This window comes from Neofelis nebulosa, chromosome 6 (genome assembly GCF_028018385.1).
Source record: "Neofelis nebulosa isolate mNeoNeb1 chromosome 6, mNeoNeb1.pri, whole genome shotgun sequence".
Classification (NCBI taxonomy): Eukaryota; Metazoa; Chordata; class Mammalia; order Carnivora; family Felidae; genus Neofelis; species Neofelis nebulosa.
Genome location: NC_080787.1, coordinates 94,203,461 through 94,231,315, shown reverse-complemented (window position 1 = coordinate 94,231,315; position 27,855 = coordinate 94,203,461). Strand labels below are relative to the sequence as shown.

Below are 27,855 nucleotides of genomic sequence, written 5' to 3'. Positions count from 1 at the left end.
TTCTTTATCCATTCATCAGTTGATGGACATTTAGGCTCTTTCCATAATTTGGCTATTGTTGAGAGTGCTGCTATAAACATTGGGATACTAGCGCCCCTATGCATCAGTACTCCTGTATCCCTTGGGTAAATTCCTAGCAGTGCTATTGCTGGGTCATAGGGTAGGTCTATTTTTAATTTTCTGAGGAACCTCCACACTGCTTTCCAGAGCGGCTGCACCAATTTGCATTCCCACCAACAGTGCAAGAGGGTTCCTGTTTCTCCACATCCTCGCCAGCATCTATAGTCTCCTGATTTGTTCATTTTGGCCACTCTGACTGGCGTGAGGTGATATCTGAGTGTCGTTTTGATTTGTATTTCCCTGATGAGGAGAGACGTTGAGCATTTCTTCATGTGCCTGTTGGCCATCTGGATGTCTTCTTTAGAGAAGTGTCTATAAAAAGGGCATTTTTAAAAAATTTTCCATAAATAACAGCAGAAAGACTCAATTTGATGCTGGCATATCTTTAACTGTGATGCTTCATCCATGATTTCTCTTTTTATTGAAGAGAAAGCAAGCTTCAGGCTGGGAACCTTGGGTAGACAGCAGTAGAATTTCACAGCAATGTTTTGTGTTCATGATTACCTTCTATTTATGCTAGTTTCTCTTATTTCACTTAATGTAGTAATAGAATTTAAAGAAAAATATTAAGTAAATAATTTGGTAAAAATTATGAAGTTGAGTAATTTAATGCATGAAATTTGGGAAATTCTGATAATGAGTCAAACTGGTAACTTGTTAATACGTGATGATATGCATATATAAATAATATAAATTGAGTATAAATTTTACTTTCAACAGTATCAGGTATCCTCAGAAGGAAACCACCTACACATTTCTAAAGTGCCTGAAAATCTCGACTATTTAGGAATCTAAGATATTTTCTTTATCTTTAGTACCTCTTGCTATAGATATCATTGTCTTAACCATAGACTAAGAAGGCCTTTATCATTAGCATATTCATATTCATCTGAGACTTTATTTCACATTAGGTCATTAGTAAAGAAGCTCAACTACTGGTGTTTACAATCCCTATTTTTGAGCCTTTGCCTTCCCAATACTACATCCGAGCAGTGTCTGATAGATGGTTAGGAGCTGAGGCTGTATGCATTATCAACTTTCAACATCTGATTCTACCAGAGAGACATCCTCCTCATACAGGTAACATTGAATAGTAACTTGAATCGTTGATTTTGCAGAAGTGTTGTGTTAATTAAAGTTGCAATTGTCTATACTTAAAAGTTGTCTGAATCTGAATCAGAATCCAACTTATTTGTCAATATAGTTTGAAAAGAGACTTTCTAAAATAGATCGCTATATATACATTTGGTAGAGTTTCATGGTGGGCCTTAATTTTGTTTTAGTTCCAAAACATTAAAGTAAGTCTAGTTCAATCTCATAGTTCTAATAAGCATGAGACTCACTATTTCTGTATTATTTTGCCTTTATCCCTATTTTTACATATAATCATTACAATTTCTCCATATTTTCTTCCTTTTCCATTGCAAGTGTTAATCTGTGTTCTCTGTGAAACTTTTGAGGTATACTTTTTCTTTGCGTTTATTACTGTTTACTTAAATGTATTTCTAGTATGTTAAATGAATTAATTAAAGTGAATTATAGGTTCTTTTCCCTCCATACAGTGTGCTTCTACACCAAAAAAAAAAAAAACAAATGCTAATATTAAGGAATTAGATAATGCTATCACTACAGAATAGATTCACTATACCTCAAGTCACTTTGCATCCAACAAACAAGTACCATTTTTATTAGTTCTGTTCCTTCACAGTAATATGATAAAAGGGTATATACTAATCTGCAATATCATGTAACAGTTTTTCATTGTCAACTAACAAAAATCCATTTTAGATTTTTGCAACATGAGCAAGTATGTTTATATTGTGACTTATTAAAGAAGCAAAATTTCATGAATGTTTATATTGATACTTTCCAGTGGCCTATATTCTATTTCAAAAATATCTTTAGGGGCACCAGGGTGGCTCAGTCAGTTAAGCTTCTGACTCTTGATCTCAGCTCAGGTCTTTATCTCAGGGTCATGAGTTCAAGCCCATGTTGGGCTCTGCATGAAGCCTACTTAAAAAAAAAAAATCTTGAGATTGAGCTATTAATTTATTGTATTAAGTTTATTTCTTACTGAGAATTCATAATTGATAATTATTGATTTCAGGAGGCTTTAATTTATAGAAAATTGAAGGTCAATTTTTTTTTCATATAATTCCTCTGAAGACAAACTCTTTGTTTTTTCAAAATAAAAATGTTAGTAAGAACATTTTTATTAGTTCTTACTAACATATTTTTAACAATCCTTTGGGAAATGAAAGAAGGCATTAATGTGACTTTCATCTTTGCCATTTTTGTCAAATGGGTACCTTGTTCATTATCTTAACATATCTTAAAGGGAAATACTTTAGACTACAGCTTAAAACCACTTGGATATGTTGATAAAACTAAAAAAGTTTGTCAACAGAGAAATAATGAGATTGTAGTATCTACTGATATACTCACTGAAGAGGACCCTTCTGCTTTTCTTCCATCAAATATGCCTATATATGATATCTAGAATCTCAGAATACATAACGATGTTTAGCGCTTTAGTTTAAAAATACATGCTACCATCATCACTAGTAGATCTCTGACTTCAGTACTTGATTTTAACGTGCATTAACATTATATTTTAATGCTCATTTTATCACCTCTCTGTTGAGTGGCCAAGCACATATCATCCTATTTATATAATTAGTTGACTTCTGACTACATTTTAAAAAGCAGTAAATGTACCACCGTGACATCTCAGTTGATACTATAAATGCATGATGTAACCTCAGTGATTCCCAGTTCTATTTGGCTGAGTGTGTGTGTGTGTGTGCATGCGGGTGTGTGCGTGGGTGCATGTGTGCATATGGTGCCTCACTGAGCCTAAATCAGCCAAGAAAATTCTTCAACTTTCATAGAAGTCAATCATTTTAATTTATATCAACAATATATATCGACGATCAATATATACCAAAATGTTTATTTTTTAGTTCCTATTAAGAATATGTCTATGCCTTGATTAGCATTGCAAGGTAAGACTTCTTCCCTTCTTGATTTCAGTAGTACAGAAAATTTAGGAGATTATAATCTGCTATAGAAAACATGTGGTTAGCTCTCAAGTACCTATGTAATAGAGTAGAGCTGTGGAGCTAAGATAATATTTTAAAAATAGCTTTTTATTTTTAAGTGTAATTTTTGAGAAGAGAATTCTCCAGGCTTTCTGTTATGTGTTTTCTCAGTGCAGTTCTTTTTTACCCAGTCATTCTCTGATTTGAAACTCCCCCCTGAGTTTCTTCCTTTAATTATTTTTAGTTTAGTTTACATTGGCTAGAGCAATAGCTCACTCAACCATTCTGGTTTGGTCCATTTTCTAACAGATCAAAGGAAATTTCTTATTGGTAACCATTCTAGCACTGAAGTTTGCAAGTGGTTTTCCTTTTTCTGCGGATAGGGGTAGATTTAGTTTTCTTCTATACCATGCATATTTTCGTTCACCTGTTATTCAAATTACTTTCCTGATTGGGAGGAACAATATAGGTTGGTAGGTAGGTAGGTAGGTAGGTAGGTAGATGGGTAGATAGATAGATGGATAGATAGATATAGGTATGACATTATATTCGGTATATGGGAACTCCCCCAGAAAAGTGTCCAGTTCGTCAATATTATAGATGTAGTAACAGGGAAAAAAAGATATGTAACAGTATATAAAAATTTTTGTTAAGTCTTTTTCTTCCCCCTCTAAGGAATTAAAGATTATTATAATTTATTCCTAAGAGACAATATTCAGTATTGTGCATTTTTTCCAGTTTTTTTTAATGACAGTACGTGTTTCATCTTTTCAGAATTACTGGATCTTCAGCCTTTACCAATCACAGCTTTGGGATGTGAAGCATATGAAGCACTATACAACTTTAGCCACTTTAACCCTGTGCAGACACAAATATTTCATACCCTGTACCACACAGACTGTAATGTCCTCCTTGGAGCACCCACTGGATCAGGAAAGACTGTTGCTGCTGAATTAGCCATTTTCAGAGTCTTCAACAAGTACCCTACTTCAAAGGTCTGTTTGAAAGAATCACATGCTTACATTAAATTAGAAAACGCAGTTCATAATCTGTAAACTAGCCAGTTCTAAATACACATCAGGACACAAGCACTCTCTCAGTGAATTTTCTGAGCAGGAGGTGGGGGTGCAGGGGACCAGATCAGTATTAGATAACTGGCCAGAAGAAAACTTATCTTAAACTTTGGAGTTCTCTAGTTAGATTTCTAATGTACATGTCAATTTCCACGTCTTTTTCTCATTATAAGATACCTGATTCATAGCCATATTTATAAGATAAATAATGACTTTTAATCACATCCTTTTGCTATAAAAGAAATCCTAATCTGGGCACCTGGGTGGATCAGTCGGTTGAGCATCCGACTTCGGCTCAGGTCATGATCTCACAGTTTTTGGGTTCAAGCCCCGCATCAGGCTCTGTGCTGACCGCTTGCTCAGAGCCTGGAGCCTGCTTCTGATTCTGTGTCTCCTTCTCTCTCTGCCCCTCCCCCGCTCACACTTTGTCTCACTCTTTCTCAAAAATAAATAAATGTAAAAAAAAAAAAATTTTTTTTTAAAGAAATCCTAATCTTTAAACAAATACAGTTTAATTATACACAGGAAATACAGAGGCAGTTTTATTCCACATTTCTGCAAATGCCATATTATTAATGTAAAGTAATGTGGCAAGTCAAATAAGTCTTAAATTTATGCTTTCCTGAAATGTGAAGTACATACTCATAGTTTAGAGGTACATATTTTTCAGGAAAGCTAATTCATACATTGTGATTGGAATTATGTGGCATTTTCCTCATCATTTATTATTTTAGAAATGTTTTAACTTCCTTTTTCAGTGATTTTCAATTAGCGACTTTTCTTCTCTGCTTAGCTTGAAGTTTTCCTACTTCTCAGTCTATTTTGTGGTTTTTGATCCATTATGAGACCTGTTAATACAATAGTAGAGCTCTCCTATAAATTTGAAACATTTTATAAGGGAAATATTTTTTTCACTGAACATTCTGTATATAGATTTGGATTATTAAAGACCAATTGTTGTTATTAAGAAAAGGTAGAATATATGACTAGCATTTTCCATAAAATCTCCATTAAAATTTAAACAACCAGATTATTTTTTAGAATTTCAAAAGTAGTAACTTTTTTCATGGAGGAGTTAGAATCTTGATCATAATAACAGGAAAAACTTATTTTCATCAGAATATAAAATACTTAAAACACCTTCAGTGACTTTTAAAAAATATTTAATATTTTCTATGTCAGAATTGTATGATGTCTTATATTTCTGTCTTACTTTGGATGAGGGTAATTTGAGCAAGTTAGTAACTTTTCCCATTAATTTTAAATTTTAAATTTTCAGTAATATAAGATACATTTTCAAACCACACTGTCGTATGTGGATGAATTTTACGGGGTTTACCTTTATTTGAAAATGATGTTACTATTTTCATGAGATCTTTTTACCCTCCCCTCTGCTTTCAGGCAGTGTATATTGCACCCTTAAAAGCTCTTGTACGTGAAAGAATGGATGATTGGAAAGTTAGAATAGAAGAAAAACTTGGTAAAAAGTAAGTTCTTGCTTTATCAGAAGATGTGTTTTAAGTAACCTAAAAGGATGAACAAATAAAAGATTTTCACAAAAGTGTTGAATGCTTTTACAGTGATTTTCATAGTCTTTTATTTAAGGGTATTGTAATTACTGTTAAAATGTTATCACTATTCCCATTGTTTTAGTATCGAAAAATGAAAGTCCTTTAATTATTTGATATGAATACTTGACAAAATAATTCTCTCAAAATTTTTAAATTCTAAAACTAAAGAAAAATAAGTTTTATCTCTTTATTTTCCTTTCATATCATTCACAGTAAGTCCCAGAAATCACACTGAGGGCATTTTACTTATAAATAATCTACCAAAAAATAGAAATTCGTTAAAGAACATTACTTTTTAAAGAATATTTTAGTATTGCACAAGTTTATTCATTGTGGTATTGTTTTTACTAGCAAGGTTGCAGGTAACCTGAGTGTCCAATAGAACATGACTAAATAAATTATAGTACATTTACACAATGCAAAATATTGTATCATTCTATTAAGAATGAACTTTTTATATACTGAAGGAGTGATCTCCAGAGATATTATAGAAAATGTTTTTAAGTAAAGTATCCTGTCTTTTACTTTTTTAAAAAATGGTAAAGAATATATGTTGTTGCTTTAGAATAAGGACCAGGTGATTGGAAGATAGACATACTACAGAGACTGCTCACCACACATCCTTTGAACCACGTGAATATATTACATATTCAAAATAATAAAATACAAAAATAAAAAATGAATAAAAATAAGCAAAAGCTTTGGGAACACTGTACTTGGGGGAACTAGTCTTACCCTTTTTTGTTTTTTTAGAATTAAGTTAGATATAAAAATTATTTAGTGATTACCTAAAATTTAGAGTTGGCCTTCAGATTTCCCTCTTTCTCACTATAAAACTGAGGTCTTCTTAGAATGAGGTAGCATATATTTGCCCCAGCATATCTTGTTTATGTCCTAGTATGTTTGGATTTACCTATATTATCTATAGAAATTTTTAGTCTAAAAAAAGAAATGAAGCTTACACGTAATTATGTTCTTAGTGAATGCCTCTTTATGTCTTAATAAATTAACACTTTCCGTCATTAGAAAGGTGTTTATTCCAACATATGGAGAAGGAAGTATGAGTTCAGCTCTATAAAAACACATAGAGCAGAGACTTTGTAAACATAATCATAGCAAAGTTTGACACCTTTGCATATCTGCATGAAAGTTAGATTATCAGTGATTTCAATTGATATGTTCTGTTACAATTCTTAAGAAACATATTTTGGACTCAGAAAATTTCAAAAATCAAGGGGAGATAAAGTAGTATTAAGCATTATAAAATTTTATTCTGAAGGATAAATTTTCACCTTTCCAAGGGCATGTGTTTTCTCAGAAAAAGATCATTTTCTTCCTTTCCAGAGTTATTGAACTAACCGGGGATGTGACTCCTGATATGAAATCCATTGCTAAGGCTGACCTTATCGTCACTACACCAGAGAAGTGGGATGGAGTCAGTAGAAGCTGGCAAAATAGGAACTATGTGAAGCAAGTCACTATTCTCATCATAGATGAGATCCATCTGCTTGGTAGGTACCACTGTATCTGATGCCAGTTGACACATTTTGACTCTCATACTTGCAGCAGCCAGCATCGGACTTGTTAAATGATTAACATGTATTATTCCTATTTCCTAGGGGAGGAAAGAGGCCCTGTTCTAGAAGTCATTGTATCTCGAACAAATTTCATCTCATCACACACAGAAAAGCCTGTTAGAATAGTTGGACTATCTACTGCATTAGCTAATGCCAGAGACCTTGCTGATTGGCTCAACATTCATCAGGTATATGGAAGATTGATAAATAGGCATTTAATAGTGTGGCTTAGGTGGCCATATTAACGAGACACTGTTACATACACTTAAATAGGAAAACAGACAATGATTTCTTTCTCGTTTTTACTCTAGATGGGCTTGTTCAATTTCCGACCATCAGTACGTCCAGTTCCACTGGAAGTTCACATTCAAGGCTTCCCAGGTCAACATTACTGTCCTCGTATGGCTAGTATGAATAAGCCTACATTTCAAGGTAAGCTTCAGATCCTTGGAGTAATTTGTATGGTAGCATTAAATGCATTCGAGATAATTTGGGTTTCTTTGAAATGGCGGTACTGTTCCAACTTCCACAAATGTGTAAAACAATTTACCTCAGCGTTAAGGAAAGAAAATGTGTGTTGAATTAACTATTGAAAATTGGAGAGATTTTGTAGATGATACTGTGTTGGTAGTAGAAAAATGTATTCTTAAAAAGTAAATCATTCTTAATCTATTAAGTTATTTTCTTATGGTAGTAGCTTGAACAAATGATAAATAGGAACTATAAGTGTAAAAAAAAATCACATAATCTTAATTTTTACCAGAAATCCTAAAACTTACAAATTTCAGTACTTTTTTTTTTTTTTTTACAGTGTTCTGCTTCATTTTTTGGTTTTCCTTTTCTAACAGATTAGGCAAGCAGGAAAGATTTAAGAATAACACTCCTATTTTATTGAAACATGTTTTGTTTAGGCTGCATAAGGAATATTTATTATATCAATTAAAAATAACCTCCAAAATAAATTCTCTAGTGTGAACTGCTGTTGATTGTGAGGTGACAGTTGTGAGGTGACTTTTTAGCTGCTGTAATTAGCCTGATGACAGAAGCAAAGTATTGATTGTGAACTAGAGACCAATCTTGGCAGTTCAGATTATTTACACCTCCACAGAAGCATTGTACAAAATCACTAATGAACAATAAATCTGCCGTGAGCTGTTCAGCCACACCTGTTCTTACAGCAGCAAAAATCCATTAAATGTTGAGGTTTAAAAAAAGAGACAGATTCATTCATGATTATGTGTACAAATGATACCAATATTGTACTAATATGTGTATTTTAAACATTGTATTTCTAATACGATTTATCAAAGCACTACCATTTATATTCTGTAATATTCTGATAAACTGTGAGTGAGAAATAAGATAGTTTATTTTTCACGGTATGTATTGTTGTGATTGCTTGTGTTTATGTAAGGAATGGCCAATTGCATACCAATGGTTGAAAGGAAGCATTTGTGTTATATAAATCAATAGTAAATAACTGAAATACTCACACTTCTCTAGATATGATATCAGTACAGAAGCTGTCCTTATAAACTATTTATTATACCTGTAGTGTATCACTGTATTTCTTTGAGTTTAGAAATAGGATTTTATAGCTTTATTTTCTTACTCTTCAAGTATAAATATAGTGAAGTTCATGTCAACATTTTCATTATAATCCTTGTTAAGAAACAAGCCTATAGAAAGAAATTCTGCAGCTCACATTTCAAACAAGAAATTACAGAAGGTTGAATTTTTTTATGTAAAACTGTTAAATATCTCTGTGTTAAGAGATCTTTGTACACATAAGTGTTAATTTCATACGTGCCATCTTATCAGTATTTCGGAGCCAATGTAAAGAAGCCCTGTTTCCAGTTAGGTCAGATGATTTATGTGGCTCTTTAGGTAATTTTTTTCCTTTCAGTCAAATTACTCATGTTTCAAACTATTCATTGCATCTTCTGTGTGTCTACCTTCCATGTGAATCTCTGTCACTCAGACAGAGATTCAGACATGATATTCTCTTCAGCTCTCTTCTACATTCTCTTATCTTTCCATTTGAAACCTTACACATATGTTTTAGAGAAAAGTAAAACCTTCATTCGACATATCTCTGACTAGTTTATTGACATAAAATCTTTTTTTTAAATATTTTAATGCTTTTATTTATATTTGAGGGAGAGAGAGAGAGAGAGAGAGAGAGAGAGCGAGCGAGCATGAGTGGAGGAGGGGCAGAGAGACAGAGACAGAATCTGAAGCAGGCTCCAGGCTCTGAGCTGTCAGCACAGAGCATGATGCGGGGCTGGAACTCACGAGCAGTGAGATCATGACCTGAGCTGAAGTCGGATGCTTAACCCACTAAGCCACCCAGGTGCCCCACAAACTCTCTCTTAGTTATTCCATTCACTAGTAATGACAAAAATTAAAGGAAATTTTGGAGCTTTTCTTAGAGAGTTTTCATCACTAGGTAGGACCTAACTCTCTCCCCCAACCCTAGGACCAGTTAACTCTATAATATCGTTGCTTAGGTGAGCAGAAACACAACTCAGAAAACTCAACCTTAGATTTAGTATTCATATACAGCTTTTACTGAAGAGTCTCAGCTTTTGTGTTCCTCAGCAACTCAGAGTAGAACTGGGAGCTGACACAGTTCAGCTTCCCCTGTTCAGGCAATGTGCTCTCGTAGGTAGGTTCAGCTACCTTTCCTTTCCTGTCATTTCTCCAATATGTTGTCAGATCCAAGTAGTACCACAGATAATGCTGAATTTCATGACTAAATTAAGAATTTATTTAAATCAATGATACTAGCTTTCATGTATCATCCATTTCATATCCTAATGACATTCATATTTGGTTGTAAGTAGCTTGCTTACTCTTATTGTCCACATTTTCCACAACTTTTCAATAGCAATTAGAAGCCATTCTCCAGCCAAACCTGTTTTGATATTTGTCTCATCAAGACGTCAAACTCGTCTTACTGCTTTGGAATTGATAGCTTTTCTGGCTACTGAAGAAGATCCAAAGCAGTGGTTGAATATGGATGAAAGAGAGGTAAGCAATATATTTTATTTCTACTTCTTATACATGTCAAATTAGTTTGTATTATAATTAATGAAAATTACATATTTAATGATGTGTAGTTTTACTCTATACTAAAATTTTAGTATAACATAACAGAAATTTGGGGAAAAATATAGGAAATGCATAATACTGCCACCTTAACACCTTTAATATTGTTATGTATTTTCTTCCAATATTTTCCTGCTAAATAAGTATTTTTATTCCATATTTACTTCCATATGTTTTCCCTTCAACATCATCAGCTATGTATATTATAATATGCATATTTGTCTTTCTATTGGAGTGTTCACTGCCCTCATGCAACTTCTAATCAATTTTGCAAAATTAACTTCCTATAAAATGTGTAATACGACCATTTTCAAAAATTTAGAAAACACTAAATGTATAAAAATTAAAAACCTGTTGTTATCCTGTAGCCAAGTAGTGAAATTTGAAGCAATTAAAATTTTTTATGTCTATACAATTCTATTATGTGGCCATTTCATTGTATTTTTCCTCTATCATTAGATAATCATGCACCTTTATTATTATGGTTGGTTTTTATTTAGACTTGTTTCCTCAGTGTAGAGTTCCAACTTAAAATGCAATGGGTCAAATAATGTATATATTTTTATAGCTTTTCATATACACTGCTAATTATTTTCCAAAACGCACATCCCAGTTAATGTCCCCACCATTGATATGTGTATTGTCAGTAGTGTATGAGAGTAACAGTTTTACTACATCCTCATATGTTGTAATTTGTTGATATATTATAGATAAAGCATTCATTATTATTTTAATGTACACCTTGATTTTTGTCTGATTGACTTTCTTTTCTCTGATTTGTTTGCTATTGGTTGTCTCTTTCTTTTTTGTGTCTTCATTCCTTTGAGGTTTTATCTTTTGCAGTACAGCATTTTCTTAAAGATTTGTATGAGAGCCTTACCAAATTAAAACATGCACTCCTGAAACTTAGTATGATACCACTTTTTTCCATATATATTTATCACTACGTATGTAGACACACATATTAATCTTTCATCTGCTTTTATTAGTTAATTTCGCTGATTCCTTGGATGTCTTTTTGTCTTAGTAGCTTTTTACAAGTAGTTTTTGCATTTTATGTGGTACAATCAGTTAATATGGTTCTTTGTGTTTCCTTCCACTACATCTAAATGTAGATATTCCTGTTTCTCTCCATGGATTTATATATAGTGATTTCCTTTTTTGTGCTTTCCTAGTTTTTAAAAAATATTTTTTCTAGTTGGAATTATGATGAAAAACAGATAAAATCAGTAATAAAATTGTTGCATGTTCTGCCTCTTCCCACCATATCACCCCTTTCTGATCTCATGCAGCCTGAAGAACAGTCAAAACGGTGTTTCTAACCCACCAGTGTCCAGTCTCAGCAGCTGGCATATGTTCCCCTTCTACTTCTCATGACTCATCTAGGATTAGTGGACCTGGTAGATGATACTGTATATATATATTATAGTCATGTATTAACTAATAATTTGAAATGCCTGCAGGTGACTTTATTCACTGATAAGTAGCAGACCCCAGTATTAGCTTCATGTAAAAGGTATCACATGAATCCTTTAAGTAGAGTAACAGCTACCCTTTTATCTCTCAAGTTTCATCATTACTTCCTTAACGTTAGTTCCTTAATGTTACTTGTGTGTATATATGAAATATTTAAGATAAATAACTTAAGATAAAAATAATTTTGTCAAAAGATTTCCTGTCCTGTGTTATTCACTTAGTATGTCCAAATAGTCACCTTGTTGTGTCTAAATGGTATCTTGAACTTAGGATGCAAATGGTGAAAAGTAGATGTAGGGAATATTGATGGTTCATATGCAGCATCTGTCTGGGCTCAATCTTTTTTCTCTTGGCTCTTATTCTTAAAGTGTTCCAAATGGAGACTTTTCTTTGAAGTCAAGGTACAAAGTACATACCTATTGAACACATTTTGGGACGTTTGCTCAAAGTGTATTTGTGTGTGTGTGTGTGTGTGTGTGTGTTGTGCATGTGCATGTGTTATAAAAGGCTGTGTGTTTAGAACGTATGTGACTCATACTAACCTCAAATGTGAACCTCATGTGCTCTTCCAAACTAGAGTGCACTTACTATTTGTTTTTTATTTTAACGTGTGAGACCTAAGCAACTGGATAGCTCAGCCATTGTGTAGAATTACTTCTCTGTTTTGTTTTTTTTTTTATCAGCACAAAAATTTATCACCAAGGTTAATTAGAAACCATAGAATTTGTTTGCATTGTTTCTGCTATTTTGTAGATTTTCACTGCTAAAATAAGACAGCTAGAAATTATACCATTCTTTGGCATTGTATCTCACCAAGCACACTACAATAATAGGACCGTCCAGACTTTGTTTTAGTCTTTCTTCTAAAAGCCATCACCTTTAAAATCAAGATTTCAAAGAGTTTGCAACTGATTGGTATGCAGATTCAATCTGATTATACCAAAAACCTATAACGTAGGTGTTTCAGTTGTTGAATTCCTAATTACCTTAAAATAGGAGGACTTTTTAACACCGTAATCTTTATGAGAGTTACTTGCCATAATATCCTGGACTAGAAGCTTAGTGACAATTCCTGTTACTGCTTATTGTACAGTTTCAGATTGGTGTTCTGTGGCAGGACCAGGTAGGTTAGGTCAGCAAAGTCAAAAAAAAAAAATCCATCCATCTTCTTCACCCAGTAAATTATCAAAGTAAAGTATTGGGAAGCAGAAATACTCCTTCAAGTGTGTCATTGATGTAAAATCATACTGCAGCATAAGGAAACCCCCAAAGTAATGCCCTTTCAAAGTTCTCATCAGGAAGACTTTTCTGCGGTGATTTCAGAAGTGTGTGGGCATATGCTACCATGTCCCTTGGATTCTCAGTTTGATGACCACCACTTCCACCATTAACCTCAAATGATTGTTGGGCTTTTACATCATTCTCTCAACTTTCAAGTCCAAGACAGAAACATTGGAATGCCCGAGCTTCGGCCTCAAGCATGCAGCAGGAATGGGAATATCTTCCCTTCTTTGGCCTTAATGCAGGGGGGAAGATATTCAAATGCTGGCTGGCTGTCAGTAGTCTTTTATAGTCCTTTACCTGCCCAAACTCATCAAACACCATTCTCTTCATACCTACACTTAAAAAAAAAAATAAAAAATTTTCCTTCTAACAGCTAACCCAATTCTCCCTCATATAACCAAAATCCACTATCTTTCCCCAAGGCAGACAACTGAAAATTTCCTCATGACTCTATCGGTCCTAGATTTCTTGGTTATATCCAGTCACTCTCTGGTTCTTTTACAATCTCATCTCAATATTCTCTAGCCAGCGGACTAAATTATAAAGTTACCTACAACCCATACATGCTATATTCAAAAGTGGAGGGTAGAGAGGAAAGAGAAATGAAATTGGTTAAAATAATGTAAAATATGTTAATTAAAATATATGAGATAGCAAAAGTAGAGGCCACAGCATTTATTCCTGCAACACGGGACCAAACATATTTGATTGGGGAGCCAAACAGACATTTGTGATTTATTTTCTCTACCATCCATCACCTATATGCTTCTTCAACCAGCCCCTGAGCTAATTAAGCTTTTTTTGTCCAGTGGAGTAACCAAAACCCACCTTCCAGAAACACTGGAAATTGGATTTTTATATATGCTTACTATATAAGGCTTTAAAAGTTTTTGATTAATTTTTCAAGTGGATAGTGTAATGTGAGAAGATTTCTCTAGGGTCCATCCAAATTTTTCCCTCTCCTTATTGCTTAGCAGCAGCCAATTTCTTTATCAAGATTGGTCACCTAAACTACACTATGACCACATTTTGATTGTTCACCCCATAGAATGAGAGATGTGGCTATTTTAGCTTCTAAGTAAATTGTTACATCCCTTGGATATTAAGCCTCCAAACTAGCCGAGCTAGAATTATAGGGAAGGGAAACAAAAATTCTCCAAGTGGTTTATTAGCTGTTGACTGCAAAAGACATTTGTACATTGACTGCTTGGTTCCTGGAACTGTATATTCTGGCAATGAGAGAAATAGTATTTAATGATTACTAGTTCAGAGCATACACCTCATTTTATAAGACAGCACCCAACCTTGACAAAGCAGTGTCTCTCAGCTGCCATTCTGGGTCATTAATCTATAAAGCCATCTCTTTCTGGGTGATGAAGGATGCAGTAAGACCAGTGAATCCCATGACATCCACTGTATTAATCTTTGTCTATAAAGTGAGTTCCTTCATCAGAAACATTATCATATGAGATACTAGATGATGTGTAAAGTGTTCAGTAATCCTACTGTTGAGGCTATTGGCAGCACTCGGTAGGCTGGAACAGAATCCATTCTAGACATCATCCCAAATAGGTGCCCCTCTGTGACAGAGTTCAATATAATCTCCTTACTGCCAGATAGCTATCTGGTCCCCTGGTCAGGGTACTTTATAATGGGCCTACGGATGTTTGCATTGGTGGCATAATAGCACAGAGCTACAGTGGCAGTAGCTGGGTCCACCTGTGGAGATGGAAGTCCATGTTTAGCTCATGTGTAGTTTTCATCTCTTCCACCATGGCGCCACTTAGTACATGAACCCATTGCACACAACACTGGGATCTGTGCACAAAACACCTGATATCCTTAGAAGTGGTCATTTTGCCCACTTGACTATTAATAGCATAATCTACACTTCTGTTAACTTTTTGATAAACATCTTCATGGGATATAGGTAGTCTGTTCTGGGACCATTCTAAAATTTCTTCCATGTAAAACTTGTGCCTTTCTTGCCACCTGTCCTCCAATAGTGCTATTGCCATGCTGCTGACCCTTTGACTAATCCAGTAGCTACAGATCAAAGCATGGATCATAATTCACATCATCTCTTCTTTGCAGTAAATTGACAGAGAAAATACTTGACACTTAGCTGTTTTTAGGGTCATCCCCAAAAGGAGCTATATAACACCATATCACAGTACTTCAGATCATGGCGCTATCTTATGCAAAGTCTTTTGTGATTTGTATATATATGTATTTTTTCCCCTCAGTCAGCTTGACATGAGAAATACTCCAGGGAGCTTTGGTGGGTTGAAGTTAGGGATAGCACAGAAGGAAGAGGCATACACATGGAGTGTTCATGAACTACTTTTCATGATATTCTTCCATCTGATCCTTTTATTTCTACCAATGATGGATTGCTACCAGGCACACCAACATGTATAGCTAGAGAGATCAGATGGCATTAGTTCATGATCAGTAACTTCAGTTTCAAGATTACCTAGTATCACATAGTTAAGCATTTTTTCTCTCCCACATCAAAAATACCCATAAGAGTATTCCTCTAACTTAAGTCAGTAGGCAGCTCTTACCAGAATTTGTAAAGTGTTCATTTATGTAACATATTTATTGAATATCCACAACTTACCAAGCACTAGGTTAGCCAACTGATCCCAATTCTCGAGGAGCTCAACTAGATAGAAATTTTTAAATATATATATGATAAACCAAATAATGTTATAAAAATTGCTATAAAATGAGAAATGAAATATGATAAGGGGAGGTGGGGCTTTAAAAACAATGGTCAGAGAAGACTTCTTTAAGGAGATAACATTTAAGCTGAGACCCAAAGCATAAGAACAAGTTAGCTACACTAAGAGAGAAGATAATAGCATTTCAGGTAAAGGGAACAGGATGTTAAAGGAAGTGAGATCAGCTCAGCTGGAACAGAATAAGCTAGGAGGAGAGTAGTATAAGTTAAGTTTCAGAGATAGGCAAAAGCCAGCTCTTGTAAGACCTTAGACCCATGCGTACAGAGTTTGGATTTTGATTTTAAACAGTATGGTAGTCATTTATTCATTGATTAAAGAAATGTCTCTTGACCTCCCTCTGTGTATTGGGTAAATTTTCTACCCTTACGGAATTAACATTCTTGTGGAGATGATAGATAGATAATAAGCAAATATGTCAAAATGTGATAATTCCTATGGAAAAATAAATAAGCAGGGTCTAAAGGGAATAGGGAGTGCTAAGGGTGGTAGTAGAATGTTTTACATTGATATAAGTAAAGAACACCTCTGTGGTGAGGGTATTTTTGAATAGAAAACTAAAGGAAGCAAGGAAATAAACCAAGCAGATATCTAAGGGAGGGGTGTTCCAAGGCATTAAAATATTTTAAGCTAGGAGATAACATACTCCAATTTCATTTTAAGATCACTTTTGCTGCTTAGTGGAAAATGGATTGAAGTGGAAGTTAAGCATGGAATTAATGATGGTGGTGACCTAGTTCAGTAGGACTTGCTGGTAGTGAAAAATGGAGGTTGAGAAAATGAAAAGAATCAAGAATGGCTCCCCAGTTAGTAACTCTAAACAAGAAAGTTAATATTTTGGATGTTAATTTGTATTTCTAAGATTTTCAAGCCAATTAGATATAGGAAGTCTGTATAACCCACAGAGGATGTGAAATGAACATGTGAATTGGGAACGTTAGCATAGAAGCAGCCTTTACACCCAGGTAAGCACATGAGACCCTGATATAGAGTGTGCAGGAACAGAGGGCAGGCTTGGAGTGACTCACAGTAGAGCTTGGGTAGAAAATGAAGAGCTGGCAAAGGGCACTGAGAAGGTGATGCCAGTAAGGAAAGTCCCATAGCACTGTGTGTGGTTGAGAGGGTTTTGTGAAGGAAGGAGGGCTTAACTACTTTAAATGTTAATGGGAGTTGAGTGAGATAAGAGCAGAGAAAGACCTATGGGATTTAGCACTCAGACATCCTGGATGAAAGTGGCAAGCAGCAACTCTGACAACTGAAAATCATCATGAATTCAGATTTGGTGGAGTTTCTACTAATGACATTTTATTTTAGTTCTTCAGATTCATTTGGCTTTTCATTCAACACAGATACTGACTTCTTCCTATAGGTAAGAAGTTAGCACCAGGCTTTGAAGATGGACTTTGAGATTGTTAAAAATCAGAGATTAAATTGAGTTTAATATAAGAGTGACCACATTTTCAACTGGAAAATATGTTTTATTATCAAACCAAAATAGATTGAGTTTGTGATACAAAAGTCCCACCCCAAGTGCTTTCTATTTTGATCAGGCTTCAGGCCTCTTAGTGACTGACCAGTAGAGAAATTACTAGGCTAAGAATATTACGTGTCAAGACAGACATTATCCACAGATTTACTGAGCATTGGACATCTTAATTTAGTTGGTCCTCATGGAATAGTTGTGTAATTAAGAGCAGCTACAAGATATGAGGCTGTTTATATTTTGCCATAGTTGATATCATGCATGTCTTATTGAAGAAAGAGGCAAAGATCTTACGCTTAGTAATAGTTGATATGCTTATAGTGTACTTTATAGTTCATTAGAAGCTTATATTACATAGTTTAACCATGAATTCTGGAAGGGTTGTTCTTGTTATCCCAGTTTTATAGATGTAAAAACTGAAACTTGGAAGAATTAAGTAATTTGCCTGATAGCATAAAATAAATGGGACTCAGAAACTCAAAATCAGGACAGCTAACTCAGAGCCGTGTTTTTTTCACTCTGCCATACAGTAACTGAAATCCTTGACAATGTTATGACTAGAGAAGATGGAAAAGTCACAGTGTCCATATGTGATTTGAGGGGATGGAAACAAACAGTAAAGTCAGTAGCTACAGGATCAAACACAGGCAACCAACAAGAGCTGTGCTATTCTCGATCATGAGTGCTGGTATTTTAGTTTATAAAGGAAGATACTTTTCAATATTCTTAATTTTTAGGCACAGAAGTGGAAATACTCAAATACTAAAGAAAAAGAAATAGTTTGCTAATTGGGGCTCTTGTAAGTATCAGTCGGTTAAGCATCCACCTCTTGATTTGGCTCAGGTCATGATCTCACAGTTCTCCTCAGGCTCCATACTGACAGCATGGAGCATACTTGGGATTCTCTCTCTCGCCCTCTCTCTGCCCCACCCCACCTCATGCTCTTTCTCTCTCAAAATAAATAAATAAACTTTTTAAAAAATATGTTTGCTAATCATCAGCATAGTTCCCCAGTTGTGTGAGTCTAGTATATGATTCATTATTTCAAATCTTACCTGTTTTTTGCCCACAGTCTAAAATGGTGAGGGCCAGCCATAAGCCAAATGAATGATTTCATTATTTTAGGTAGTTATTTTAAGTAAATCACATTCATGTGGTAATTAGAATGTGACATTGTGGTTGAGAGCATGGACTGGAGCCAGGCCTCCTAGGTTTAATACTGACTGCCTATTACAAGCCATATGACCTTGGTGGGTATTCAACCTCTGAGCCTTACCCCTTCATCTATAAAAGGATAATAATAATCCTATCCTTTCAAGATTGTTGTTAAGGATTAAATGCATTACTTTATTTGATGTACTTAGAACAGGCCTGGAACAGAGGTAAATGTTCAATAAGTGTTAACTGTTATTGCTGTTATAGTACAGCAGCATTGAATACCTTACGTATAGACAGGTTCTTTTTGCTGAAATCTTTATGGTAAAATTTGCTATTATTTTCATAATATTTTGCTTATGTTCCTTCACAAATTTAATTCATATTAATATAGCATTTGTTCATTTAAAATTATACTGCCTTAGCAAATTAATTTTGTAAGGTCCCTTTCATCAGCTTTATCTGCATTTTAAAAGCTTTTCTCATGTGGTATTTAAGAAACAAAACAGATAAACATAGGGAAAGGGAAGCAAAAATAAGATAAAAACAGGGAGGGAGACAGACCATAAAGAGACTCTTAAATACAGAGAACAAACTGAGGGTTGCTGGTGGCCTATTGGATGGGGGGATGGGCTAAATGGGTGGCAAGCATTAAGGAGGGTACATACATACATAACAGACATAAATAAAAGCTTTTCAATATATGGAAATGCTCTCCAAACATGTGTCAGAATCTGAACTCTCCAAAAATGGAAGTAAGCATAAAATGTATATTCCAGAATAAATATGAAGTGCTGACACTTGGATTTCTTACCAATACCATAGTGAATTAAGTTAAAAACATCAATAAGCAAAAAGTCTTTAATATTTCACCTTATGACCCAGTTTTGATATTGCTATTGTTAAGAATTAGGGCAAGCTAAGAAGCAAACATTGAAAAATGGCATTGTGTTTATTTAGCAGACATAGCAAAGCTTTACATGTTATTCTTTAGATTTCATTTATATATTTAATTCACAAGTAGTCATGTGTTTAATCACATATATAAATATATTTACATATTAACAGTATGGTGAATCATTTTGAGGTGTCGTTTTGGGCTTTAGAGAGGATAGCAAGGAATATGAGGAGAGTATTGGCAAAGACTGGAAATTTACTATCTTTAATTAATATTATTTTTAAATTTCTTTTCCCTTGGTATATTGGCAGAATGTTCTAAAGTGTTTCTTTCATTTTAACTTTTTCACCTTCAGTCTGTGGGGTTTATCATACAGAAATGTATTTTAAGAAATTAACACTTGGTAATTATAAGGAAATGTTTTAACTTTAACATCTGTACCAGATGTGATATATTTAATTATCTTTATTCTTTAAAAAAAAAAGTCTTCGTAACTTTCATTATTCTTCTTTATGCTGCATCTTTTATTGAGCATTTTAGACAATTGATAAGCATTATTCAGTGGCATATGGTCTGAGTCTGACGTGCTTTGAAAAGAGTACAGAGTTTTCTGATAATGAGGATTCTGTGAAAATGGGAAAACCAGCACAACAGATATGCTTTGAGAAAGTATGGGTTTTTAGCATCTTGAAACAATATATCACACTCAAAGGGACAGAATTGGGCTGTACAATCTGTTAGCTCATTCTTGTCCAATCTGGTCTCCTCCTTTCTTTTGGAGCCAGGATTGTCATCAACTCACTGAATTATATTCTGACTGGAATGTATTTCAGGAACGGAGTAATGTATCTACTTAAATGGAATCCTATATTTCTACAAAAGCTTTTTGAGTATAATAAATTTAAAATATAAAAAAAAAATTCTATTAAGTTAAAGTAATTGGTTCAACAGTTTACATATGTGCCTCCTCCCCCATCACCCTAAAAAAAAAAAAAAAAAAAAGACCACTACTTAGAGGATATAGATCGATCCATTTTTCTTTTATTTATAATATTGAATTGTTTTTTTTGGTTTAACTGTCAGGTAGTCAGACATATTTCAAAGACTGTTGGAAAGATGCCTATACATTACAACAAATGCTGGTTGAATAGAAATGAACTGTGGAATTAAAACTTCCCCTATCAGTGTTTTATTATCATGATTATTTTTAAAGTTCTGTAGCAGCCTTTCTTAATTAAACCTTAATGGCTTAAGACATCCATTGCTTGTAATAAGTGAACTTTTCTCCTAACCATCTAGAATGATACTATCTATCTTTGGAAAAATTAAAAAGATGGCAACTCAAATATTTTTTGTGGGGTTTAATTCTCCCATGGAATCAGTGTTGAGAGAGTCTACTCTGTAGTATTCAAGATCACTGGGTCTTTAACTTGAAATACACAGGATTGTGCAAATGAATTGAGTGTTACATTAGAGCTATTATTACTTTATGTAAAGGATTAAATGTGATAATCTTTGTAAAGTGTCAAGCACATTGCCTGACATATAAGTACTCAACAAATAATATGTATTACCATGTTTTAAGCTTTCATTATCCTAAGTTTCTCAAAAATTTTGTTTGTATTATATTGTGAGCAAGATGAAACATTTCAATGGTATAATTTAATCAACAATTTATATTTTCAAATTTAAACAGGCTGTCCTGGGTAGTATCTTACGCATAATGATTAAGTAACGTTACTATAAATTTTCCTTTTTTTATGATGTTCAAATAATTCAGAATTCATCCACAGTAACTATGTAATAAATGAAGTTGTTTTTTGTAATTTTCCTCATGAGGATTTTAGGTCTTTGCCAGTTCAGATAGGCAAATAGTTCTTTTTAATGCATTGATTTATGTGAAAGTGGGGGCAGGGGGAATGAGAACTTCCCTGATGTGAAAGGACAGGATATTAATGCCTCACCAAACCTCCTGCCATAGGATTCTTTAGCTTTCCTGAGGTACATGGTATATTTTGGGGGGTATGATTGGCATTGCCATGGAACACTATTAATTATACAAGTTATAAAATTATACTGTTACTAAGTTATGAAATTGAAAAAATAATCCCTGAAATTAATTGTCAGAGCAAGAATATCAGTGAATTAATTCTTGATAATGTAAATTGAAGATATTTATGCAGTGAACTATTGAACAAAAAAAATGGATAATAGGCTGTCACTTGAGAATGGCTAACAAATAATTTATGAGACAAGACAAGCACCTTTCTTTATAGCATGCATTTGTAGTCATCTTCCTTATCCTTTGCTAATTTGAAAGGGAAAGTGGATATTAATGTTAACATTAATTAATGTTAATACATTTCCATATTCTTGCTTAACAGTTTATGAAGTAAATATTCAAGAATATCAGGTGACCATACTGTGTTTATGAAACAGAATGAACTCTTTATGTATTGCATTCAGTTCAGGAAAGTTGATAAATAACATGATGTGTATGTCATTAAACTGTTACTTTGTGTCTATGCAGTGCCTTTTATACATTAAGATCTATTATAAAGACAAACTTCATCTTCCTGTTTTTTGAATTATTAGTGTAAAACAATTTATTCCCACATAAAAAAGCTTGGAAAATTTTTTCTGACCATTGAAAATAAGATGAGCAAGAATGAAGGATGTTGACATGCTTCATGTATGAATGTCTCCACTAAACTGTAGCAACCAGCTGAAGTTTCTCTAGATAGAGATTTTGTGAGCTGCTTATTGGTTTATTCACATCCAGGAGAGTGAATGTGTTGCATGTATACTTGTGTATGTTAGAAGTGATTAATAGTAGAAGGGAAAAAAAAAAAAAACAGAAATGAGGTCTGAAGACAGTGTTGGTTATTTGTACTATCTCAGTCTTCAGGCATATAAAAATCATACATATACCCATTTCCAAGTTTATCCTCCACTGTTGTTCACTGTGAAAATGTGATAGTGAAGCTACAGATACAGTAAAATATGTCATTCTTTTAATTGCTCATACATTCTCAAACCACTTGATCTCTACATTACTCCCTTCATGGAGTTGTCCCAAAAGAAGTTCACCACACTGCATATTGTGTCATCCTCTGCTTTAAGGACCAGTATAAAGGTCTATCATTAGGCAAAAAGAGATTGAGTTTTCTGTTTAGTTCCTTTCAGAGAATAAGTTTCATAAGAAGATAAGATTTGCTTCTGTTGCCATAAAATCTGTGTTGCGTTAAGTATTTTCCATGTGGAATGGAAAGTGATAGAATATTCAGAAATTATATAAGATATAAGTTTCAGAAACTCTTTAGACGTATGAAAACTTAGCTAAACCGTGGCTGGAAATGAAATAACTTTACTTCATAAATAGCTTAATAATAGCTCTAATACATAAAGAGCCATTACAAACCACTAAGAAAAAAAGCTGTCATATCCACTTAAAAAATGAAAAGATAGTTTACCAAAAAATGCTAGTAAATATAAAAAGTATTTAACTGTACTGTTGATTAAAGAAATGAGAAGTAGACAAAAATATACCAGTTTGATTTTTTTTTAATTTTTTTAAATGTTTGTTTATTTTTGAGAGAGTGAGAGAGACAGAGCGTGAACAGGGGAGGAGCAGAGAGAGAGAGGGAGACACAGAATCTGAAGCAGCTTCAGGCTCTGAGCTGTCAGCATCGAGCCCGACATGGGGCTTGAACTCACAAACTGTGAGATCATGACCTCAGCCAAAGTCGGACACCCAACCAACTGAGCCACCCAGGTGCCCCACCAGTATGATTTTTTAAATAAGGAAGCTGAGGCTCACAAAGGTTATATGACTTGCCCTGGGTCATTAAGTTCAGTGAGAAAGGCTAAATTTGAATGGTTCCTGTCTGTTTGGTGGGATTATGACTGATTTTTCTCCATTAATTTTTTTGTCCATATTTTCTAAATTTTTAGTACTGAGCCAAAAAGATGGAAGGTTTTTCTCTTATAAGAGATGAACAAGATCCTGAAATATTCTAGTTAACATTACATCCTTTTTAATAGTTGTTACTCATTAAGGGGATATTGCATTTATCCACAGATTTTGTTTTCCTTGATGCATGAGGAGAAGATGAATAACATTTAAATTTTAACTCATTTAGGATATACATTCTCAATAACTAGATTTTCTTTTTAATTAACTTCACTTGTAACTGTAGATGAGGCCTGTATTTTTGTTTATATAGTATAAGAATCAAAACACAAAATTGGTCAAATATAATCTTAGTATGGAAATTGTAAAGCTAATGAACCTATACCTCATAATTGTGCTCTTATTCGCAGATGGAGAACATCATTGGAACGCTAAGAGATTCCAACCTGAAGCTGACACTTGCTTTCGGAATAGGAATGCATCATGCTGGATTACATGAGAGGGACCGAAAAACAGTAGAGGAGCTATTTGTAAACTGTAAAGTTCAGGTATTTTATTTTTCATAAACAGACATTTAAATATAACTTACACATTATGTTTTAGTTAAACATATTTTATTTTCTAGGTTCTTATTGCTACAAGTACATTAGCCTGGGGTGTAAACTTTCCAGCTCACTTAGTAATTATTAAGGGAACAGAATATTATGATGGAAAAACAAGGCGCTATGTGGATTTTCCCATTACAGGTAATTTTTTTTTAATTTACAGATACATTAAGCTTCTATTTTAACCTTAATAATCTGAATTTGCATGAATTGAATTGTAGAGAATTGACCACATTTGAACATATGTTGAGTAAGATTGTAAAGTTTTATTTCCAGTGAGATGCAAATGCTATTCAAAGTATTGAGCTGTTTCATTTACTTACCTAAAGTGTTAATAAGCATCAAAAGCATAACTAATGGTTCCAAATTCACAAATAGATAACAATTACTGATTAGTAGCTATTATGAGTTAATAAATTACAGTTAAACATTATACTGTTTAATTTTAAATCTGTTTCACTAGAAATACTTCTATGGGGCTTCTAGAATCAAAAGGCTTGTTGCTATGATTTCTGCATGCTGCGATTTGTGATTCGTGCATATTTTAAAACTTGATAAAAGCATTGTCACTGAATTCTGAAGAGCGAAATATCTGTGTGTATTTCCACTCAATGATTACATGTAAAAACTATATTATTTCTAAATCATTTCTTACCTCAGAGATTCCTGCACTATAAAAAAAAAAGAATATTTGTACCGTAAGTGGGAAGAGGGTGAGGCCTAAATGCACCCAGGGGGTCCATTCATGGGGAAAAATAATCAAATGAATCTGCTGAAGAGATTTACCCATATATGTTTTGCTTTTTCTTGTTTAATTAAAAAAGTAATAACTCTTAAACAGCATTTTAAAGTATTTAGCTAAAGGAAACTTTTATCTTTCTTACTTATACAAATAGTAAAAGAGTCCCTTTTTGGTGATCCAATTTTCTGTCTTAATGCATTAATTATTTTATTATTATAGAACTCAACAGGCTTCAGAGATAATATGCACACTCTTAAAATATTCTGTATCCTTCGTTATTTTGTCGTGTTGTCGAAACATGCTATAATCACTAAATATACCTTGTGCTAGCTGCCACATTATTGAATACCTCTTGTTCTCTTCTTTATAGATGTACTCCAGATGATGGGGCGTGCTGGAAGGCCTCAGTTTGACGACCAAGGCAAAGCTGTAATTCTGGTTCATGACATAAAGAAAGACTTTTACAAAAAATTTCTTTATGAACCTTTCCCAGTAGAGTCAAGGTAAATTTTGCTGTAAATTAATTTAAATGGATTCATGTCATAGCAATTAATATTTGTGTCATGATATTTATAAAAATCAACAAAAATTCTAGTTCAATGGAATTATTTGAAATGAAACTGAATACAATTATCACTGTAAGATAGAATTCAATTACAATTTCATTTTTAAAAAAAACTTTTAAAAGAAGCAGTGTTAGTACTGCTTCAATGAATCACATTGATTCTAGAGCCGGACAACCTGGGTTCATATCTGAGCTCCACTACTTACCTCCTTGATCTAGCAAGTCATTTGATTCCTCAGTGCCTTGATGCGCCTATCTGTAAAATGGAGATGCTAGCAACACTGGCTATCTCAGAGGTTAGTTGTAATGATCGAATGTTAGTGCTTGTAGCAGGGTCTATCACATAGTAAGCGTTTAATAATAAAGTTCTCGTTTGATGTGTGTTTTTCTTCTCTAGGTGATAAAGAAATATCCAAAATAGAGGGACTTGTAATGAATAATTTGGACTATTAGCTTATTTCAGAATTATCACATAATTCTTTGTAGCACAGTAACTACCCCTTTGATAAAGGCTTCTCTCATTTTCTCAACTGAAAATAGCCTTTCTCCCTCAGGTTTATGTATTTTTTACTTGCAACATTTATTACTAGTTCTCTTTTATCAGTCTTTTTAAATATACTGTATTCTAACTGCAAAGGACAACACATGTTTCTCACTGATAGTGTAAAGAGTTATTGGAATTTTTATGCTAAGTGCTAATGTTCATTTTTTTTTATTTAGAAAATACAAAAACGTGGATACGGTTAACATTGTGATAAGAGAAAATTTATGACTCTGTATATAATATATATTATATAAAAATATATATAATAAGATATATATTTTTTAGAAGAAAGCATGAATAATGACCAAAACATCCATCCAAAAATTTGGGAAAAAATTAACAAATTAAACTCAAAGAAAGAAGATAAGAGCAAGAATCAAAGAACTGAAACCAAATATACATTAGAAAAAAATCAACAAAGCCAAAAGTTGTTTCTTTGAAAAGAAGAATGAAATTGATAAACCTTTAACTCTGATCAAAAAAGAGAGCAAGAGAAAGAATGAACAGAATAATATTAGTAATGAAAAGATATTACAGGCATTTAAAAATATTATGAAACATTATGCAAATAAAAATTTAGATAAAATGATAAAATTCATTTAAAAACTTATGAAACTGACACAAAAAGAAATAGAAAATCTAGTCTCTTATTCTATCAAAGTGATTGAATCTGACACTTAAAATCTTTCCACAAAGAAACCTTCTGACTCAGATGCTTTACTAGTGAATTCTTCATAACATTAAGGACAAAATAACATCAATCTTACATGAACTCTTCCTAATACTAGAAAAGATAAGACTACTTGCCAACTTATTTTGTAAGATCAGAATAACCTTGATACCAAAACCTGATAAGAAATTTACCAAAAAAGAATGTTAACAAACCTGTGCCTCTCATAAATATAGATGTCTAAACAACATCAGTAAATTTAATTTTGTGTAAATTATTTTATAAATGTGAAGTTGACTTATTATTTGAAAATAAATTACTATCATTTACCACATTAGCAGGAAAAAAATGAGAAAAATCATATGATTATTTCATAGATGTAAAAAAAAAAAAAAGCATTTGAAAAAATTCCACCCCCATTCATAATAAAAGCTCTTAGCAAACAGTAATATAAAGAAATGTCCTTAATCTGATAGTCAATTTACTGCAAGCATCATAGTCAATAATGAAATATTGAAAGCTTTCCCTTTGAGATAGGGAATGATACAAGAGTATTTTTCTCACCACGTCCAGTAAGCATTGTGCTTGAAGCCCAAGCCACTGCAATAAGGTAAGGATCAGAATAAGAGTCATAATATCCTTTGAGCCAGGGTAGTGACTAAACAGCACAAAAGGAGGGCTTCTGGGGAAATGGTGATGCTTGATCTTGGTGTTGGTTACACAGGTGTGTTCACATTATGAAAATTACTTGAGTACATGTATGATTTATGTAATTTTCTGTATGTACATTCAGTAATCATTAACTAAAAATTTTAATTTTGTACTTCGATATAACTATTATTAATACTTACCTATCACAGAGTATTTCATAGTTTTTATGCTAACTTCTCTATTAATGGGCCTTTCAAGAGTTTCCTATTTCTTCTTACATATAATATTGCAGCGAAGTAATTTGCTTTCCCATCCTTGTCTGTAAATGTTTCTCTAGCAGGTAATAATGAAAAGTGAAATTGCTGGGTCACAGTGATTATTCAAATAGATATTGGCAAGTTGCCCTCTCAATTGAGTATACAGATTTATACTCTGCCGCTGATGAATTGAGAGTAATATAGAAACTCATTTTTTTAATCTTTCAATTTATTGCCATTTCTCATGTCCTTAAAACATCCTTTGCAAAAACTATTTTTAATACCTGCATATTGTCCCATGTATCATAATTTATTTAGCCTTTTCTGTTGTTGGACACTGCTTCCCTTTTTTAGTATTTTACATAAGAAACTAAA

At 33.4% G+C, this 27,855-nt stretch overlaps 1 protein-coding gene across 3 annotated transcripts in view; it reads left to right on the top strand.

Moving 5' to 3' along the window:
• The window catches only part of ASCC3 (activating signal cointegrator 1 complex subunit 3), a 359,136-nt gene that overhangs the window by 233,592 nt on the left and 97,689 nt on the right, over window positions 1-27,855 (top strand). For all 3 annotated transcript variants that reach the window (XM_058734818.1, XM_058734819.1, XM_058734817.1), the window contains exons 24-33: window positions 1,032-1,200; window positions 3,936-4,156; window positions 5,636-5,721; window positions 7,150-7,316; window positions 7,425-7,570; window positions 7,694-7,814; window positions 10,273-10,415; window positions 23,857-23,994; window positions 24,072-24,192; window positions 25,164-25,296. In XM_058734818.1, the coding sequence (XP_058590801.1) occupies window positions 1,032-1,200; window positions 3,936-4,156; window positions 5,636-5,721; window positions 7,150-7,316; window positions 7,425-7,570; window positions 7,694-7,814; window positions 10,273-10,415; window positions 23,857-23,994; window positions 24,072-24,192; window positions 25,164-25,296 (1,445 nt within the window). The remainder of the gene's footprint in view (window positions 1-1,031; window positions 1,201-3,935; window positions 4,157-5,635; window positions 5,722-7,149; window positions 7,317-7,424; window positions 7,571-7,693; window positions 7,815-10,272; window positions 10,416-23,856; window positions 23,995-24,071; window positions 24,193-25,163; window positions 25,297-27,855) is intronic.